Raw genomic sequence first — 20,629 nt, 5'->3', positions numbered from 1 at the left:
TCCTTCTTTCATGAAGAGAAAAATCACCAACAAAATGACTCAAGACAGCAACCTCACTCCAACCTCACAGAACCGGGTTGTAGCCACAACCAGAACTTTTTGTTGAAAGGATTGATCCAATCCTTGCTACAAGATTGTCCCGATGACTGCCTCCGCGGGCTCCTGCAGAGTGACCTCGTTGGCCTAACCCAACCTGGGGTTCCTATTGCTGGGACGAAACACATGACCACAGGCAACTTGTAGAGGAAAAGTTCATCTCATCTCACACTTCTAGGCAAGAGCCCATCACTCAGGAGAGTCAGAGGAACTCAGGGCAGGGGACAGAAACAAAGGCCATGGAGGAACGTTCTTTATTGGCTTGCTCAGCCTGCTTTCCCAAACCATCCAAGGTCATGGGTCCAGGGGTGGCACTGCCTTTTAGAGAGCTGCCTGCCCTCTGCCTAGTGAGCTGAGCCCTCCCATAGCAATCACTAATCAAGAAAATGCCCCACAGGTCATCTAGTGAGGGCACTGTTCTCAACTGAGGCTCCCTCAGCGCAAGTGATTGTAACTTTTGTCATGCTGAAAACAAACACAACAGCCCTTAAGATGTTTATGGTGTAACAGGGAACACACACACACACACACACACACACACACACACACACACACACACGTGCACTTGCGTGCGCACACATCCCACTCAAGAAGCTGAGAAACAGAAGAGTAGTTTGGAAGAAAACTGTTTTGATTACAGCAGTCAAGAGCATTCCAGGGTGGCAGTGAGAGAAACTGAGGTAAGGACTGTCCTTGGGGGAGGAGCTTGTCCAGAAAGGAGTGTGTGCACAGGCTGCAAAATCTTATTTTGATGAAAATACAGAAAGGAAGCAAGAATGAAGAGAAGCCGCTGGGTGGGCAGACTGCAGACTGACTGGACACCCTCTCACTGAATTTCAACAGCACTTGTAGACTCAGGTCTGCGTCTGTAAGTACCTGTGGATTTGTTTGACGCTCTCCTCCGAATCTCCGTCACCATTAGTCGGGAGACTTGCGTGGTGAACTGCAGAAGGTCAGAAAACTTTTCTGTCATTGTACTTGGCGGGGCATTTCCAAAAACCTGTAGGTGAAAGAACGCATTTAATGAGTTGCCGCCCCTTTTTGGTTTTTTGGTTTTTTTCTTAAATCATCAAGTTCAAAATGTAGTGTAACTTGAAGATTGAGGCACACGAGTGCAGCTACGTTTACTCTGGGCCTGCTCACACCCAAAGATCATGGCTTTTGAAAGAACACATCTGGCCACGTCTTTATACATGTACTGAGTATATGACTAAGTCAAATGGGAACGTCTCAACCTCAGAAAACACAACCATTCTCTGAGGAAACCTCACCCAGACCTTAGAGAGATGTCACAGAAGGGGGAAGATGCAGGGGTGACAGACAGTGAGCAGGGCTCACCCTTCATTTGATATTTCAGAAGTTTCTCATCTCTAATATAAGGCTGTCGGGAAAATGACTAAGGAATGGATAGGAAGCTCGTAAATAAACTTGCTTTTGTGGAAATTAGACAAATGAACGTTGGAATAAATAATTCTAACAGATAAGCTGGTGTGGGCTCAGCAAAGAGGGACAGAGTGAAAACTGGGCAGCCTGTCATGAGAAAAGTAGTGTTTTGGTCTGGAGAGAAGGCTCAGCAGTTAAGAGCACTGACTGCTCTTCCAGAGGTCCTGAGTTCAATCCCAGCAACCACATGGTGGCTCACAGCCATGTTCCCATTTATGATATGGATTTACTATTCCAATGTCACTATAAAGAGATCAAATGCAGTTCACACAGTTCCCCAAGCCAACACCACACTATGCTTTTGCAGGAGCGCCCCCTACGTGGAAGGCTGTTCCTACAAGCAAATGCTACCTGGAGACTGTTATGGGGATGCTGGGGCTGAAAGGAAGAACGGCCGTACACAACTCTACCCTAGCTCAGGACGCTGGGATGGAGCCCGCAGGCCAGAGCCAGCCTGTGCCGCATAGTAAGACGCTGTCTCAACACCAAAAGCAAAGCAGTGGATGAAGAGCCAGAACCACAGAGGGGCCCATGCTGTGCTCACAAGGGTTGGCTCAATTAGTCAAAGAGAAAAGCCTAGCAATTATACTCCTACTCATCACCAAGACAGCCCCGTCATACGTGTATACTGTACGCATGTGGACGTCTCAGCATCTGTCATACATGTATACTGTACGCATGTGGATGTCTCAGCATCTGTCAAACATGTATGCTACATGCATGTGGACGTGTCAGCATTTGTCAAACATATATGCATGTGGACGTCTCGGCATCTGTCAAACATGTATGCTACATGCATGTGGACGTGTCAGCATGTTGTACATGTATGCCTGTGGACTTCTCAGCACCTATCATACACGAATGCTATATGTATGGGGGCTTTTCCATATAATAATAAAAGACTTTATTCCACAGAGCCTAGTAACATATGCAGAAAACCTCACAACACCATTTTAATGGAAGAGGTTTCCTACATCCTGATACTGCTTCAAATTAAGTTAAAGACAACAGAAACCGTGTGCAGAGGCTGCTCTGATCAAGGGGTAACCTGTTCCAGCAACTGCACAGGAGGAATTTTTACAGGGTCAAAGAACAAATCTATTTTTACAGAATTCCTCAGTTCTTTCCTGCTGTAGGCTGCCTGCCTGCCTGCCTGCCTGCCTGCCTGTGTCCTTAACCACAGACCCATCTCTCCAGTCCCTCACTGACCCATCCCTCCAGCCCTTCACTGACCCATCCCTCCAGCCCTTCACTGACCCATCCCTCCAGCCCCTCACTGACACACCACCTCCCCATTCCCTCACTGACCCATCCCTCCAGCCCCTCACAGACCAATCCCTCCAGCCCCTCACAGACCCATCCCTCCAGCCCCTCACAGACCCATCTCTCCAGATCCTCACTGACACATCTCTCCAGTCCCTTGCTACAAGTCTCTGAAAAGAAAACTAGTTAAATCTATTACCTGTTAAATAAGACATAGATACTTGTGTCTGAGTTCGCAGCTTCAAGCATGCCGGACAAGTATCTCTACCAGCTGGGCTACACTGCAAGTCGGACCAATAAACCTCAACAGACTACGAAATGATGAAAATTCAAACACCTATTAGTGACATGCACTTGAATTCTTACCGCTTATAAGAGTTGAAGAAAGTTTATAAAGTCACGTCTCCTGTAGCATAAGAATGCAGTGATTCAAGCACACTTGATTTTTTTTTACTTTATTTATCAAGAAATCTTTTCAAAAAATTCAAAAGTATTTGTGAACAGCTCCTGACCTCTCTCATGTGCCAAGCTGTGATCTAAGAGTTGTGAACTCACAGGCAAATGATGACTACCTTCTATACTGCCACAGTCCAATGACGTCACAGTTCAGTGAGGTCACAGTCTAGTGAGGTCACAGTCCAGTGAGGTCACAGTCCAGTGAGGTCACAGTCCAGTGAAGTCACAGTTCAATGAGGTCACAGTTCAGTGAGGTCACAGTCCAGTGAGGTCACAGTCCAGTGAGCTCACAGTCCAGTGAGGTCACAGTCCAGTGAGGTCACAGTCCAGTGAGGTCACAGTTCAATGAGGTCACAGTCCAGTGAGGTCACAGTCCAATGACGTCACAGTTCGGTGAGGTCATAGTCCAGTGAGGTCACAGTCCAGTGAGGTCATAGTCCAGTGAGGTCACAGTCCAGTGAGGTCACAGTCCAATGAGGTCACAGTTCAGTGAGGTCACAGTCTAGTGAGGTCACAGTCCAGTGAGGTCACAGTCCAGTGAGGTCACAGTCCAGTGAGGTCATAGTCCAGTGAGGTCACAGTCCAGTGAGGTCACAGTCCACTGAGGTCACAGTCCAGTGAGGTCACAGTGGTAGAGAGAGGATGAAGATGACCTGGACCAAGGTAAGATGGACGAACCGAGCGGGTAAAGCCTCAGTGTGGGGAAGATGACCACATGGGGGCACCAACCAAAGCGTGTTCTATGTACCTGACTGCAGTAACTCCATCCATAAACACCTTCAACCAAACAAAGCAACACACAGAAACGTGTGCCGGGAAGGAGAGCGCGTGGAGCTGTGAGGAGACGGGTTCTTGTGCTGTCCTCCAATGCTCTCTGTCTCTGTCTCTGTCTCTGTCTCTCTGAAACTTCTGCTCAAGTGATTCCCCACCCATCAAGGGAGAGAGTCAAGGAGACTCAGCACATTTAACACAAAAAGGGTGGTTGTACAGTAGAGTTGCGCCATTTGTGACCCAGACTGTGGGTTGCAGGTATGACAGATCTGAGGAACATAAATGCCGCGTAACACAGTCAATTACAAGAATACTTAGAAATGACAAGGATTCACAGAGTTTCTAGCAGGGTTCAAATGCTGAAGACGTCACTAATTAAGTCTAATTAACCTCTACAGGGCAGGGGCGGTTACCCTTCTCCCTTCACAGCTAAGGGGTTTAAGGGTCAGCTAAGTTAACATATGCCACAGAGAGAGAGAGAGAGAGAGAGAGAGAGAGAGAGAGAGAGAGAGAGAGGGAGAGGGAGAGGGAGAGGGAGAGGGAGAGGGAGAGGGAGAGGGAGACGGAGACGGAGACGGAGACGGAGACGGAGACGGAGAGGGAGCGAGAGTACTCTGAGAAGCACTTGGTACAGTTCTCTCAGTGAACGCTGAGCCCTATCCTTGTGACTCTGAATACTTTACGCTTTAACAAGATGGAACGGGACGGACTTGGCATTGAGAGCTACCCCTCTGGGTTTAATCGTAACAGTGCTGGGAACCAAACCTAGGGCCTTGCGCATGGGACAGACATGTTATTCCCTAAATCCGCCTTTCAGGGCTGGAGAGACAGCTCAGCGGGTAAGATCACCAACTGCTCTTCCAGAGGTCCTGAGTTCAATTCCCAGCAACCACATGGTGGCTCACAACCATCTGTAATGGGATCCGATGCCCTCTTCTGGTGTGTCTGAAGAGAGTGACAATGTACTCATATGTGTAAAATAGATAAATAAATCTTTTAAAAAATTAATTTTTAATATCTACCTAAATGTTGAAAAATTTCCTAGCACTTGAACTAAAACAAATATTTTTAGCATATTCAGAGAAAATAAATGAATGGCGTTATTTAACAATATGCATAAGTTGGGCCCCTAGTCTGTATCTGTTATTGAATGATATTATTAAACATGAAGGGCATACAGGGAATAAAAGAAGTTGGAATGTTTACAAAATCTTCTACATAGGGTATTTTGTATCTTAACTATGTGCAATATGCAAAATAAATTATGATACTGACCAATGGTCCTTAAATAAATTGTTGTGGATATAAAAGATGCAATAAAACACATAATCTGTTTGAATTCGGGATCTTTTTCTTGCCTGAGTCTAAGCGTGAGTGTCCCTGTCTACAGTTTTAAAAGCAAAGTCACTTGTAAGGACTTGGACAGTCTTCAACTTGGATACTTCTCAAACAGAAGTTGGAAGTGCTTTCAAAAGAAAGAGGAATTTCTTGAGGATCGAATTCATAAATATTAATTTCAAAATAAGACTACGATAATATACTATGCTAATTAACAATGGCCTCTTATGAAATATCCGACAATAAAAACCTAATTCATTTTGAAAAGGTTCATTCTCAGCATTTTTCCTGTGCGGCTTTGTCTCTGGACGGAAAGGTTAATTATTTTTTAGAATGCCAAGTAAACATTATCCTCTGTTCTCAGACTCCCCATAATCTCTTGTCTGAGATGGGGGGGGGTAACAGCAACGCCCCCTGCAGGTCCATGACGGAGACCACGGGAGGCATTTCAAGCTCTGTGCCTAAAGCCTGGCCCAGAAAAAATGCTCAGCACATGTCAATGCCAACCCATGTCCCGAGAAGAAACGTCACACGCTGAGAACACTCACAGGCAAACTTTAGAAGCTACCTGCATAGAGAAGCCTGTGTCCAACCAAATCTGTTTGCCTAGCATGAAGCACAAATTAGGCAAAGCTACACACAAAAAAATCAACTCATTTTCGCAAACACTGGTTGGCCATATCGCCATACTAAGTCACTCAATTCACCAAAACTATTTCCTGTTGGCAGAGAATGTCCACACACACATGGCCAAACATTACTAAAGAAATAATTATCAATTCATAGATTGGATAGGAATGGAAATTTGTGCTTGTTAGTGTCCATGTAGTGAGTGTAAATCGTATATTTTTATCAGTCATAATGGTATAGAGATTACATCTAATCCTTACATCTTTTGGGACTTTCCTAGGAAGCTAAGTGTACCTCTGTGGTAGGATACTTGCCTACGCATGTAAGAGGCGTGCCCACCACACACACACACTCACGCACACACGCACGCACGCACGCATGCAGGCACAGGGGTTGGGGTGGGGTGGTGGTACCAAACTTCTGAGGGTCAAGTAATTCAATATTCAGAGGCTTAGGAAACTGTATATACCTGTACTTCTAATCAGGCAGAAGTCAGATGCCACATTAAAGGTCCTGCTGAGAGGGCAGACAGAAGTGAACTGGGCAGGTAGCTCAGGGGTACACTTCTTGTCTAGCACACAGGAGACTTTGAGCAATTGTCGTGCCTTTGAAATGCTCCTAGGCTGGGAGAAGGGAATCATCCTACACTAACCAAGGGCAGGAGAGTGTCATAAATGTTTTAGAGAGACAACTAGGAGGTAGAAAAGACAAGAGTCCTACAGCGTTCTTGTAAATTCTGCTGGTTCCAGTAAGACCAATGACTTTTCTGAACAGGGCTTGAACCCCGCTCACTGCTGATTTCTGCTACCATTTTAAAATGGCTGTTTTAACCTTCTACTGTCTCCTCCCTCATCACTCTTGCATTCTCTGCAGATTGCAGATAGCAAAGGAAAGAGAAGCATGTTCTGTGAACGTACTGGTATTTCCATTCTCTCTGTATTCTACGGAGCACAGCCCAGTAGATGCAGTGTGATGTAATCCTCTCAGCGCTCCTCCTATCCCAGCTCTTCCGACTGACCGGCCAGCGCATCCTCAAACACAAGGTGGACCCGCTGTCTCCACAACAGAACAGTCTGGACAGCACACAGTGAGGACGCAGTCACCTCCGATGGCCCCTCCACTCTTAATCATAATCAGTCCACACTAGTGTTCCAAAACTAAAGTAAAACCAACTTTCCTTGGGCTCACCACTCAGTCTCCTTACTCTATGTCCACGAAGGACATTTTCTGCCAAAACCAACAGGAAGTTAAGGTCTCCAGGGAAGGTCTCCCCCACCAGCATCCCAAGTCTGCACTCACGCCAGTGACTGTGTCTCCCTGCGATAAGCTCGGTGATACTGTGCCCTGCTTATCCATCCATCTGTACCCTGACATCGGGCTCTTCCCCCTTTGATCTAAGTTTGCTCTCCCTGAAAGTTTACAAATCTCTTCCTTTTTTTAACGATTAAGCCTGAATCTTCCTAATCTTCAAAAAAGAGCAAAATTTTTGAAACGTACAACAAAACAAAACAAACAAACAAACAAACAAAAACCCCACTAAACCCCCTTATGTGCTGCTAGGCTTCTGCCAACTCGACACAAACTGCAGTCATCTAGGACTCCTCAAATGAGGAGTGGCCTCCACAGGTGGCCGGTGGGTATCTGCAGGTCACCGTCTTAATTAATGACTGACGTGGGAGGCCCACTCCACGGAGGGCTCTGGGTTGTATGAGGAAGCAGGGTGAACAAGCCAGGGAGCAGTGCCTCTCTACGGTTCCTCCTCCTGCTCCTGCCTGAGCTCCTCCACTGATTTCCCTCAGGGACCCACGTGATCTTTCTTTTGCTTCTCTAGCCCGACTCAGCACCTTTTCTGTGAAGAACTGCCAACTTCTGTCTCACCCAAAGTGCCCAACCTCAGGTGTTTTCGTTATAGTGGCACCAGGCTAACTGAACTTGTCTCACCCAAAGTGCCCAACCTCAGGTGTTTTCATTATAGTGGCACCAGGCTAACTGAACTTGTACTGGTATCTTTTTTTTTTTTTTAGAAGTTCTTTCAAACTCAGCAAACCTAGTATATTCCTTTCTTCTCCCATTCATTCCTCAACTCTGCCTTCTAGCTCCACTCTGGACTGTCTGCTTATGTTAGCAAGGTTAGCCCACTTAGCCTCTGGGCATACATGTGAGGACTGTCTACTCAGGTTAGCCCACTTAGCCTCTGGGCATACATGTGAGGGATGCCTGGTGAGGACTGTCTGCTTAGGTTAGCCTCTGGGCACACCTGAGGGCTTTCTGGTTAGGTTATTAGCATCTGGGCACACTTGTGAAGACTGTTAGGGTTAGCCAGGTTAGCGTCTGGGGGCTCCCATGAGGACTTCTGTTTAGGCTGGCCTCTGAGTGAGCCTGAGAGGGATCATCTAGTTCATACTGACTGAGGCAGAAGGACTCAGCTAACTGAGCAGCACTCGGGGAAACTCGGGGAGCACTGAGTACTCATCGTTCTCTGCTTCCCCACTGTGGATGCGATGTGATCAGTTCCCTCAAACTCCTGCCATTACGACCTCTACAGCCCAGGACTTTAAAGCGAGAGTCAGAACGAATGTTAAGTGTTCCTTAAGTTATGTTGGTCGGGAATGTTAATGCGGTAATGAGAAAAGTAACCACTAAGGTGGAAATCTGTTCTTATTTTACAGCCTAGAAAACAGAGATGACTGCCTCTCTCCAAGAGCAATAACACAACTGAAATCCTGACTCTAGCTGAGACAAAGGCAAGGCAGTGATACAGAAAACTGGAGATTGGGTAACATTTTACATGATGAATATGAGGTATCAACTTCACTCCACAACGTGGCTTTAGGAGAACACTAGGGTCAAGCTGGTAAAAACTCCTGCTTCCTGAGATAAGAGCACACTCAAGAAATCAGCCCTGTGGGTCTCATGACCGGGAGAGATCTCAACTACGGAAGCCATGTCATATCACCACACGAGCTCCCACTTCTCTATACATGTAGTTTCCAGAATATTTTCAATATCTCGTCCTTAAATATCAGCGCAGACGACTGGGAGACAAGAACAGTCTGCACGGTTTCCAGACAACATGCCGACAGAGAGAATGATGTAGAGATGAGGGGAGTGAGTCAGAAACTAGGGAGGGAGGAAGAGACAGGAGACCTGAGGGATGTGTGGTAGAGGGATGAGGCACAGAGAGATGGAGTCAGGAGTAAGAAACAGAGAGAGGAAAGAAGAAAGGAACCAGGAGCACAGAGATCAGAGAGAAGGGGGGATGGGGGTGGGGAGAGAAGAGGAAGAACAGGCAGGGAGGAGAGAGTCAGAAACTCAAGAGATTACATCAGGAGCAAAGGTGACAAAGATTCATCTTTGCAGGACACTGACCCCTCCCTCAGCCAGGGGACAACAACACTGAGAACTCATTAGGCCCAACTACATGGAGGAGGAGAGAGAGGGGTGTGTGAGGCAGGGGATTGAGTGTGTGAGGCAGGGGATTGAGTGTGTTGGGGTTGGGAGGGGCAGGAAGCAAGTTCTCACATTTTTAGTAGGAAGTCAGTTACAAAAGGACAGTCAGGGCAGAACTATAAAAGCCTGCGTTAAGGGCAGCAGCATTAGCAGTGAGCTCCAAGCCCACCACCGAGCTCCCAAACTTCTCAAAACTGCACGCATGCAAACCTTTGGTCGATACCAAAAAGCTGTTTTAAAAAGTGTGACAATACCATTTAGTGCTGTGTTAGCAGTACAAGAAAACATGGCCGCCTTACGTTCTCTGTAGGCAAAGACTATCCCCTTACGGGACGGGCAGGAAAGTCAGCTGAGCAGAGCACGGTGTGGTGGCTTTTTCGGTTGAGATGCTCTCACTATGTAGCCCAGGCTAGCCTGGAACTCAAGAGATCCACCTGCCTCCCGAGTGCCAGGGTTAAAGGGGGCACTGCCATTTCAAAATCTGTGATGATTTCGGAGCTACAAAGGGCTTGGCAACCGCACAACAGAGTAACACAGGACAACGGGCAATCTTGCCTCTTCTACCTCAGGGCTGCCGAGGACTCAGTCATCCTGCCACACTTGCCAGCTTTCAGCCTCTCACTAACGGAAAGCGGAAAGCTTTAGAGCCACTGCGGCTCTCCCCACAGTGGGCCTGCCATCTTCTCAGTCTCCAGGGTTCGGGGTTCGGTGACTACTGAGAGACGTGTGCTCAACATCTGGCTGACAGCAAACTAAACAAAAGAGGACCCCTGCTGCCATCCACCGCTGGCCTGCCAGCCACAGTAAGGTTTCCGCAGCAACAGCTGTCCTGGAAGGAGGGTTCTGGCAGGCTGGACTCACCCTGTTGAACACTGGCAGCATCATGTACAGCTTCTCCTCCTGCTCCTTCTGGGTCATGTGCCTCGGAGGGTGGCACAGCTCGGTGAAGAGCCGTCGGAGGTGCATCAGGCCCAGGGCGTTGTCCTGAGGGCTGCACTCCTCCTGCCGAGGCCGCCCCATGATCCTCTTCACCATGTTCATCTTGGCTGGTGGGCGAAGTGCACTTCTGTTTCTGTAGGAAAATGTCAAGACACGGAGAGTCAGCATGTCCCCCGCCTTGCCCCGGCTAAGCAAGCATGTGAGAACTTTAAATAGTCCTATGACGGGCCAACATTCTTTAAACACAGAGGTAGGGTTGGTAAACCCCCAGAACAACCCTATGAACCACGCAACCTCAACTCCATACCAGTTCCAACAATTTATATACAATACAATGGGGCAAATAAAAAAAAAAATGCTTCCCCATTCATTTAATATCAAGTGCAAATCACAAAGGGATCAGAAACCTCGCTACCCCTGTGGCTTACCAGTTAAGCACGTGTAAAAGGAATAAATCCAGGAAGTGAACCCTGACCTAGAACACCTAAAATCAAAACCCACACATTTTCTAGTTGCAATTTTAAAACGTTTTGATGTGAAGGGTTTGTGCATGTGATGAGCAATTTGTTAATCTCGAAAGACACAAACTTAAATGGAATGATATCCCCTTACATGTTATAAATATAAAAAGGTTCATGGCAGAACTCAAAACTGCTTTCTTAAACTGTGGTTGGAAACCTTTGTTAAGTCTCATTAACTCATCACAGCAATAGACATTTTTTAAAAAGAAATCGCAGAAGAAGCCAATGGGCTGCATGTGGTAAGAGTGGTCAGTCTCCAGTAATGCAGATTTTAGGTAAGATACATTCCTGTACACTGTGCAGTTACATAACATGCATTCCTTGCTGGACCCATGCCAGTAAACTAACCACTGAGTTCACAAGAATATGTGGACTCAATCATATGTTCAGAAAGCATCAACAGCCATCCAATTACTCCGGACTGTGCCGGGAATTAGCTAATCTCAGACACAAAGCCAGGAAATCTAACAAAAGAACCAGGAAGGCTGGAAGAACATTAGGGATAAGGAGAATCTGGATGAAACACAGTTTCTTTTCAGTCTGCAAGAAAGTAGCCACGCCTGCTTTTATTTTTGCTGCAGTTACATGAACCAGTGCCACTGCTCAGGAAATGAAAGGCTGTGTCTGAGCGAGGATTTGTGTCTGGCCACAGGTCAGGACTTGGCACTCTATCTCCCCTGCTCTGTCTCGGGCTGTGCTGCGTGTGTGGAGGCCCTGCTGTGCAAAGCACAATCAATACACAGTCAAGTGCCCCAGTGCCGCAAGGAGGGCTTGGACACAGGCAAAGAGCTAAAAACACCTACAAAGTAACAAAGGAAAATGGCTCGGTTCAGGGATGCCCACATACTCATGTCTTAAAAGTATGACTTTAGTCCGCCCAGTGTTAGTAAAAGGATTTCAGCAAACACATCCAAGAGGCCTACTAACGTGCTGGAAACCTCCGAGAAACCTCCAGATGAAAAACAATCCTGGTCGGGATTGGTAAGCACGCACACAATCATCTGCGGCCTCAGTTCCAAGGCCTTCGGTGCCCTCCTCCGGCTCCGTAGGCACCTGCACACATGCGGTGCCCTTAAAAATCACACGGGAGAGCACACACATTCATACAAAAAATGAATCTTGTAAAAAAACAAGGGGGGGGCAGGAGGGGACTACAGGTGAGGACCCGTCCATCGGTCCACTTAGCAAATGCTGCTCACTCAACTGAGGTCACTGAGTCACACTGCTGTGGAGCGGGTGTCCAGAGCTTTGCACCCGGATCAACAGCTCCTCCATTTACCCCAACTCTAGTGTCTGAGTAGCCTGAGTTGTCACGTAACAGGCAACATACAGTATCTGTGCTTGCAAAGCCATCTTAATTCACACTTAATGAACTCAAGGTTCATCTCTTATCGTTTGCAAATGAAAGGGCTTCTGTATTTTTCTGTATTCTCTATGGCTGAGTAATATTCCGCTGGGTACATATTCTTAAGCCATTCTTTTTAATCCATTTATATACTGTATTAGTTACCGTTTTATTGTGGTGACGGGGCACCATGGCCAAGGCGATTTATTCAAAACACTTAACAGGGGCTTGCTTACAATGTCACGTAAGCAAGCATTAGTCCGTGCTCATCATGGCAGGGAGCACAGCAGGCACAGACGGCACTGGACCAGCAGTGGAGAGCTTGTATCTTATGTACAAGATAGCCAGCCAGCCAGACAACCAGGAAGGCAGACAGAGAGAGGGAGACAGACTGACTGGGCTTGGTGTGGGCTTTTGAAACCTCAAAGCCCACTCCCAGTAACCCTCCCTCCAACAAAGGCCACACTTGGGTTTACACTTCCTAAAGAGTCCACCAACTGGGGACCAAACATCCACAGACAGAAAGAAGCCTACGGGCACCAATATACATTCAAACCACCACAGCAAGAGGCCTGTAGGTTGTTTTCTCTAACGTGGCTATTGTGAATAACCCGAGGGCAAGCAAGGGAAGGGAGATATCAGCGATCAATGTCACTTCAGCATCTAGAAGTAGGACTGCCGGGTTATTGCTTGGCTCTGATTTTAGCATGTTTATGCTCCTCTGCAGTTTCTGCAATAGCTGTATTCATTTCCATTCCTACCAACATCGTACAAAGGCTGCCTTTCCCCCAACCCGGCCAACATTTCTTATGTAACAGCCACCCCCACACTACAGGAGCAGCCTGTGGTTTGGGTCTGCATCTCACCGAAGCTGGGTGGTACTAAGCACGGTTTCCATATAAACCTCGCTCGCCCGCTGTAATACATTCTTTTGAGAAGTATCTGTCCAGGCCTTTGGCTCAGTTTTTAATTGGGTTATCTGGGAATTTACTGGCGAAGTCTCTCATACGTTTGAGACCTAACCTCTTAACAGATACAGGCACCTAGGGCATTTCCTGCTGCCCCTAGGTGGTCTCTTCACTCCTGGCTGTTGCCTTTGCTCTGCAGAGAGAGGTTCACCCCTAATGCAGTCTCACTGGCTGCTTTTGTTGACTTCTTGGTGCCAAAACCAACAATATTATTTCCTAAACCAACAGCAAGAAGCCTTCACTGCTTTCCCTAGTAGCTTTTGGTTCTAGTTTAAACTACTTTGACTTGGCTTTACATACCCTGTAAAGTTAAGAGTCTAACTTCAGTTCTCTGCGGTTGGGTTCCCAGTTTCCCCAAGTCCATTTATTATAGGGACCGTGTGTGTCCTTGGTACATCTGCTGAAGAAGGTGAGTTTACTTCTAATCTAGTTTACTTCTTTCCCTCTACTTGGCTGTTCTCTCTCACTGATCTAAACCTTAGAGCTACCCTTGATGTGTGATGTATTTGGGAACCAGAAAACAGAAAGCCTCCAGCTTTGTTAATATTTTCTTCTTCAAGACCGCTGTAAGCTGTGAGTATCTCTATTAAGATTTTTGCTTTGTTTTTACTTCAGACAAGAGCAGATCTTGCCATGTTGAACATTAGCCTCCAACTTCCAGTCTGCATTAGGGCTGCTTGTCCGCGCCTCCTGCACAGACAGCCTGGACACCAGTGCACCCTGCCCCTCGCTGCTGCCGTTCATCCATGGTTTGGTTCGTTCACTTGTTTATTCCCTTCTAGGTTTGGACAGCAATGGAACGGACACTGCGATCGTTTTTACATTAATCCACCCGATCCCCAAGCACAGAATATCTGCTTTACCCGTCTCCCCTCCACCTCTCATCAGTGATCAGTAATTTTAGTGTAGAAATCTTTTACTTATGCTCATGGCTATGAATCATAGCGTTTTTGCTCTACTGGGAAACTGTTTTCTCTTTCTAACAAAGTCCACGAGAAGACAAATAAATCACCTCTATTACCAGAGGGGCGAAAATAAGGCTGGAGGAGACTCTGGGCCTTCCTCTCTCACTCGTTCTGCATCTGGCTTTCCAGCTCTTCTGTATCTATTGTAGAGCAAACGATTCTTGGAAACTGCAAACTTCCTGTTCATTTAACATAAAGAAATCATCAGAATCTGGAATTTTTCCTGGAGATAAATGAAGAAAATTTCACTCCTTAAAAAAAAAAAGAAAAGAAAGAAAACCCGCAAGGCTACACACGTAGGTGCTAGCCCTTGCCCCACACACACAGGCTGAGGCTAGAGGGTCATGACAAACCCACAGCTACAGGAAGGAAGAGAACTCCGTAGAGCTTGCAGCTTACGGCTCTCAACGCCCTGCACCGAGCTTCACCTGCGACATCTTCCCTCACAGCCTTTTGGTGGACGCAAACATTTATGTGACGTTCTAAGTGCATTGCTGACATTCAGTGAACATTTACTTTCTTCCATTACCTTGGCTATCAGACTTCATTCCTTTTTATAACTGTAGCTGTTGAATTGAGTAAAAAATAATTAATTAATTCTGTAGTTGAGGCTCAAGGACAGATGTTATTGTTTGGACTGGACAGAGTCTGCCCGCTATACTACTGCTCTCCTGAGGTCTGACTAGGCTCTTATGGCTCAGTCTTTTAGGAGCTGAGGAGATTTAAAGGCCTGGGCCACCATGCCCAACGCAAGAGGAGACTTCTCAAGCAGAAGATTAGAGAAATATAGAAGATACCCAGCAGGAGAACAAACTATGAAGTTACATTTTGGGAAGAATGTTATAGGTTTAGGGTTGTTTTTTTTTTTCTTAAATATAATTATGAAGATTATTGTGTTTCACAGGCTTTCCTGTTAAACCCAATTTTTCCCCCAACACAAGAAAAAAGTGTTTGTACTACCAACAGGAGGGTATTTCAGTATCAGTGGGATAAAGAGCCTGAATCCAGACAGTACTCCTTAATCTAACCTTTCATGCTAATGCCTGAAAACCATTTTACACCTCCCCCCTCCAAAAGCCTGTAAAAAGGATTTTCATTACTTAAGTCACAGAGGCTTACAGCCCAAGCGAAGTCTGCACTGCCTCCCAGAGGCTTCATCTTAGAAGAAACACACACACACACACACACACACACACACACACACATGCTTCCTCCTTTTGATTTTTCTTACACTGGAAGAGTAAGGGCCAAACTTTAGAGGGTGCCACAAAGTCCAGGTAAGGCAATGACTTCACATGTGAATTAGAAAACAGCTACAGACATACTTTTGAGCCACAATTTAAAAATTCTACATCGGTTAGAGATCCTAATGGCCAGGGCGACCGCCACTAAGACTATTCAGAGTACGTGAAATTCTTACCAGGCGTGGTGGCCACAGCTTGAATACCAGCATTCTTGAGGCAGAAGTAGGTAGATTTTTGTGAGTTCAAGGCAACACAGAACATTAGACTACACAGTGAGAATGAGGATGATGACGAAATGATGACAGAATTTCTGCCCCTGAGGTCTGAGCTCTTTGCCTTTCAATGTCAGTCACCAAGAGTTTAGCTCACTGTGAGATGTTCTAAAACCACCCATTTCCTTTACAGGACAAAATACCTATTTCCTGACATTCTCCAAGCTAAACGCATCATCCCTTTAATTCTTTAATCTTTTGTCAGCGAAGAAAGCATACGAAAGAAGCTCAGAACCACCGAGAACACTCAGGCAAGACTGACAGCTCTGAGCAGATACTGTAGACATCTCCGGGCAAGCATCGGACCACCTCCGGCTCGGACTCCCAGGGCTCTCCCTCTATCAGGATAACCATCGCTGACAGACACCTCAGAGCAGCATTTACCCTAATGAAGGTCAGTTGGTATTACGAATTAGTATAATTCGATTACACTGTGAAATAAATGCTTTTAGTCATACCCACAATCACTGGCATGCTCTAAAAGCAAATGTCTATATATTGGATGGAAGACTTGTAAAGATTTTTTTTTTTTACAGCTCAGGGCTTCTGTAAAAGATTTCTGGCTGCCTGACAGACTTTGTACTCTAGATTATTCTGCTCAAGTCCAGGTCAGGTGCTCGGCTCTCCACTCTTCCGCACTCTCACTCTGACGGTTTCCCAGAATTCACACCTGGATAAGATCAACCACAGAATTTCCCAACCTCGAAGTTTGCTGCTGGGCTAAGGTGGAGAAAAATTCTACCATTCCTTACCCAGTTTAAAATATATGTCATGATGGGCAAGTGGCGCAGGCCTTTAATCCCAGCGCTCCAGCACTGGGAGGCAGACACAGGCACATCTCTGTGAAGTCGGTCTGGCCAGCATAGACAGGGCTCACCAGAGTTACACAGAGAGAGCCTATCTCAAAAAACCTAAGGTAATGTTATGATTAAAAAAATTTTTTTCGAGTAAAAATATCGCAACGTTATGACATACAAGACAAGCAGAAACATGCCTGTCTAAAAGAAACATAAATAAACAACAAAGACAGAAAGAAATGAGCTAATAAAAAACACAGGTACAAAATGCATTGTTTAATCGAGAATTAGCAGCTAGAATACCTACGGGTTTATTTTAATCAAACACCCTAGACCAATATGTACCTGAAATAAAAAAACAGACAAACCTAACAAACAGCTCACATGTACAATCCAGGCACCCAGGAGGCCTAAAGAGCAAGGCTAGCTGTCTCGATGAAAACCACAAATCAATTTATTAAGATAACAAACCACCGCAGGTAAAACGAGCAGGTCATTGTGCGTGTATCGAGAGCACCAGAGATGCAAATAAAACAAAAAAGTATCTGTTTATCAGTTTGACAAAACTAAGAATTTATAAACTACGTACTTCGCAACAACAGCAAAAATGGAGAGGTGCAGACATTGTTGATGAGAGCCTAAGGCACTGTTTTCCTGGAGCATCCGATGGTTCCATGACTGGTTTCTCAGCACGTACTACGTCCTTAATAATCCTGTTCTACAGGATACGGAGGTCACACACATACCATGCAAGGTGCCGAGTGGTCTATGACCTCTGGGTTCTCCATCAGACCGAAGGCTGGCCAGGACTCATCGTTACCGGGACGCGCCCCCACATGAACGGAACGGCTGCTGGCAGTGGTATGGCGTGGTGCGCCCAAAGTATAGATAGAGTGTTGAAAACTAGTTACAGAAAAAAGTTAAAGAAAAAGCAAAACTAGAGTTTATCATATAAAATTCTTAAGATTCTGGCCCTCACACAGGAAGCCATTGAGTAAACAGGAAAGACTCTTCTTGGCCTTGGAGGGATGGGGTAAAAAAGTTTGCTTTATATCAGAAACCTGTGGAGTCAGGAACCAGTGGAAACCTTGGGGGGAACTGCGATGAGCTGCTGCGTGAGCCAGCGGGTGCGCTCTCAGGACCGGCAGGCAAAAACCGCCCAGTAAGTGGCAAAATCAGACCTTTTTTTTCTCTCAAGTTATTCGGATCTCTGTGTAGGCCAGATTCATTGTTCCTCAAAAAGTTAAGTATTATAGCATGTAATCTTTTAAAAACTCATAATTTATGTATGCTGCTTCTTACCAAATGAATAAATCTTCACAAAACCCCTTAACTGTCTGCAGGACAAAGGCTGGGCTATGCATTTGTCTAAGTTGAAAAGGTACCAATTTGCTTCAAGAAAACTTGTTGCTATCCGATCACTGAGATCTCTCCCCGATGTGTGAATTCCCTCACATCTCCCTGTGGTCTACAAATCCTCAGCTACTCATGGGGCCGAGTGCACACTAAAAGTGAAGAGGTGAGTGCACGGACAATTGATGATAGGTGACCAGCCACTCTGTGGGGCTTCCCTGTGTGGTCCCTGCACAGAAGGCGGGACTGTGACACCCAGGACTTGCTTCTCTGTGCCACTAAAGAGCTCAGCTTCTTTGGAGAAAGCCTCCCTAACATTCCCCCCAACCCCCGGGGTTCACAGCAAGTCTCTCTCTCATCCCCACAGTGCACTGTGGAATTGCTATTGTCTTTTTCCAACACCAGATCAAAAGAAGTATACAGAGCAGGAAGCAAAGGTGATGCCCCACTCAACTTTTCTAGCCCAATCCTGACGATACGTGGTAAAGAAGCAGCAGGAAGAAGCACGCCTTAAGCCCAGCAACTGGGGAGCAGAGGCAGGTGGATCTGTGGGAGGTTTGAGGGCAGCCTAGTCTATATCAGTTCCAGGACTACACAGTGAGACACTGTCTCAATGAGAGGAGACAGAGACACACAGAGAGAGTGTGACAAAGGGACTGATGGAAGAGTAAAGGATGAGCAATGTAGTTGAGATGAATAAATTAAAGGTATCCCAAGGCAGAGGCAGTGCGGACGACTTAAAACGTGTCAGGTGGCCAAGCACAGGGATGGGGACCCACAATCCCAGAGCTCAGGAAGCAAAGGCAGGGAGGAGCTCAAATCGGAGACCAGCTTGTGTGTGTGTGTGTGTGTGTGTGTGTGTGTGTGTGTGTGTATGTGTGTGTGTGTGTGTGTGTGTGTGTGTATCAAGACCCTGGTAGATCTGTAATGCTAGCCCTCGAGGCTAAGGGGGGTGGGGCAGCCTGAGATAAGGTATGACTCCATCTCAAAATCAAAATAAGGAAAAGTAAATTGGAGGGCCTGGGGATGTAGGGCAGCAACTGAGCATCTCCCCAGCAAGTAGGATACTTGGTTTAATCCTCAGTTCACTAAAACAAGGGTGATCCCACCTCTGTGGGTGGAGACAAAAGAAATGTGAGTTCAAGGACAGCCTGGGCTACACAGTGAGGTGAGGACAACCTGGGCTATGCAGTGAGGTGCAGCTGAACCTGTCTGGAGGCTCCGCCACACACCTAAACGGCTTTCAGAGTGCTAAGAAGCCCCATGTAAAAATCATTGTCACCTTGTCTGTTTTAGCAAAAGTGAAATTACCCAGCTTCCTCATCTGACTTTGTTCCCAGACTTCCCCAAAGTCTGTGTGCCCATTCACTGAGCATAGAATTCCACTGAAGCCACCAACAATGGGCTGGGGTCACTGTCGTTGGATTCTAGCCACAGGGAAAGCTTTGTTGAAATTGAATTCCCTGAGTGCCTGTCATATATAAAACATCGCACAAATGCCAGCTCCAGTGTTTACTCCATCCATGGTGTGGCGACACGTCTTTCCCCAAAGTTCTAACAAGTTAGTACGTATTCTGCCTAAAAGTGAGCCGGACCACCATACGCTAGGCCAGAGGTCCTCAAACTCTGGACGGACGCATGCATCTCTCTCAACCTGCCATGCATGTTGCAACCTGAGCTTTCTCCACAGAGACTTTCTTCTGCTTGAAATGAAAACTAAAATTTAACTGCCCGACAGTTTACCATGCATACTTGATTTTCCCAGTCCTAAGGCAATTGTGAACACACAAATGCCCACGGTCACTCACTCCCCCTCTGCTTTCGACACCGGAGTATAGACATGAGGGACAATAAAACTTGTTTTTAAAGAGTCTCGCAATGTAAGCCAGATGGACTCAAAGTCATGGTCCTCCTGCCTCATACACTCTCCTGAGTGTTGCGGGGGAACAGCAATGAAAAATATTCACAATGTTCAGGATAAAAATAATGTTAAGCAAAACTAGACATGTGCACACACAATCAACTTTGTCAAAATTAAAAGCCACTGCACATCCAAGTCAACAAAAGAAACACAAACTAATAACATGCAAGGTCCAAACTGGGAAGAGGGAACAACCTGTGATATCTACACAAATAGAAAAGCGTGAGATCCAAAACATACAAAGAGCACCTTCAAAATCAATGACAGAAAAGCAAATAAACACCATGCCAAACTCGAGCGAAGCACAAGGATACTTTCACAGAAAAATAAATGAATGACCACAAGTCTTAGGAAGGCTGTGCAACCTGGCTACTGATAAAGGAAACACAACTTAATAAAACAAGTTTAGAGTGAGCCAAGATAACATCTCACAATAAAATGAAAGTTCACATCTATATAAAGCAGATAAGGCTTCAGCCAAAGTTAGCTCCACCCTCACTCCTACGATACACGGTGGCTTACATGGCAGAAAAGGACTGTGGCACACGTGTCTTTACGTGCTTTTTTAAAACTTTATTTTTACTTTATGTGTGTGTTTTTACGTACTTGAATATAAATAGACCGTGTGTGCAGTGCCCTTGGCGTCCAGAAGAGGGCGCGGGAGTGCCCCCGTCCGTCCGTGCCCACTCCCCCCTCACGTGTGCCAGGACAGAAGTTAGAGGCAGCTGGGAGCAAGTGCTTTTGACTGCATTTGATCCCAGCAGGCTGTTCTTCAGGGCCAGCCTAGTCTACATAGTTGAAATCTGCCCCCAAAGCATAACAAATAAGCCAGGGCTACATAGTGAGGCCGGCCCCCA

The 20,629-nt window shown here is 46.2% G+C and overlaps 1 protein-coding gene across 10 annotated transcripts in view; it reads right to left on the bottom strand.

The window, feature by feature from the left end:
• Positions 1–20,629, bottom strand: part of Wdfy3 (WD repeat and FYVE domain containing 3) — a 241,057-nt gene that overhangs the window by 136,540 nt on the left and 83,888 nt on the right. For all 10 annotated transcript variants that reach the window (XM_039091828.2, XM_039091827.2, NM_001170551.3 and 7 more), the window contains 2 exon segments: positions 10,309–10,519; positions 973–1,096 (listed from right to left, as the gene is read on the bottom strand). In XM_039091828.2, the coding sequence (XP_038947756.1) occupies positions 973–1,096; positions 10,309–10,488 (304 nt within the window). In that variant the 5' untranslated portion in view covers positions 10,489–10,519.

This window comes from Rattus norvegicus, chromosome 14 (assembly GCF_036323735.1).
Source record: "Rattus norvegicus strain BN/NHsdMcwi chromosome 14, GRCr8, whole genome shotgun sequence".
Taxonomy (NCBI): domain Eukaryota; kingdom Metazoa; phylum Chordata; class Mammalia; order Rodentia; family Muridae; genus Rattus; species Rattus norvegicus.
The sequence above is the reverse complement of the archived record's forward strand: the minus strand, read 5'-3'. Positions and strand labels throughout refer to the sequence as shown.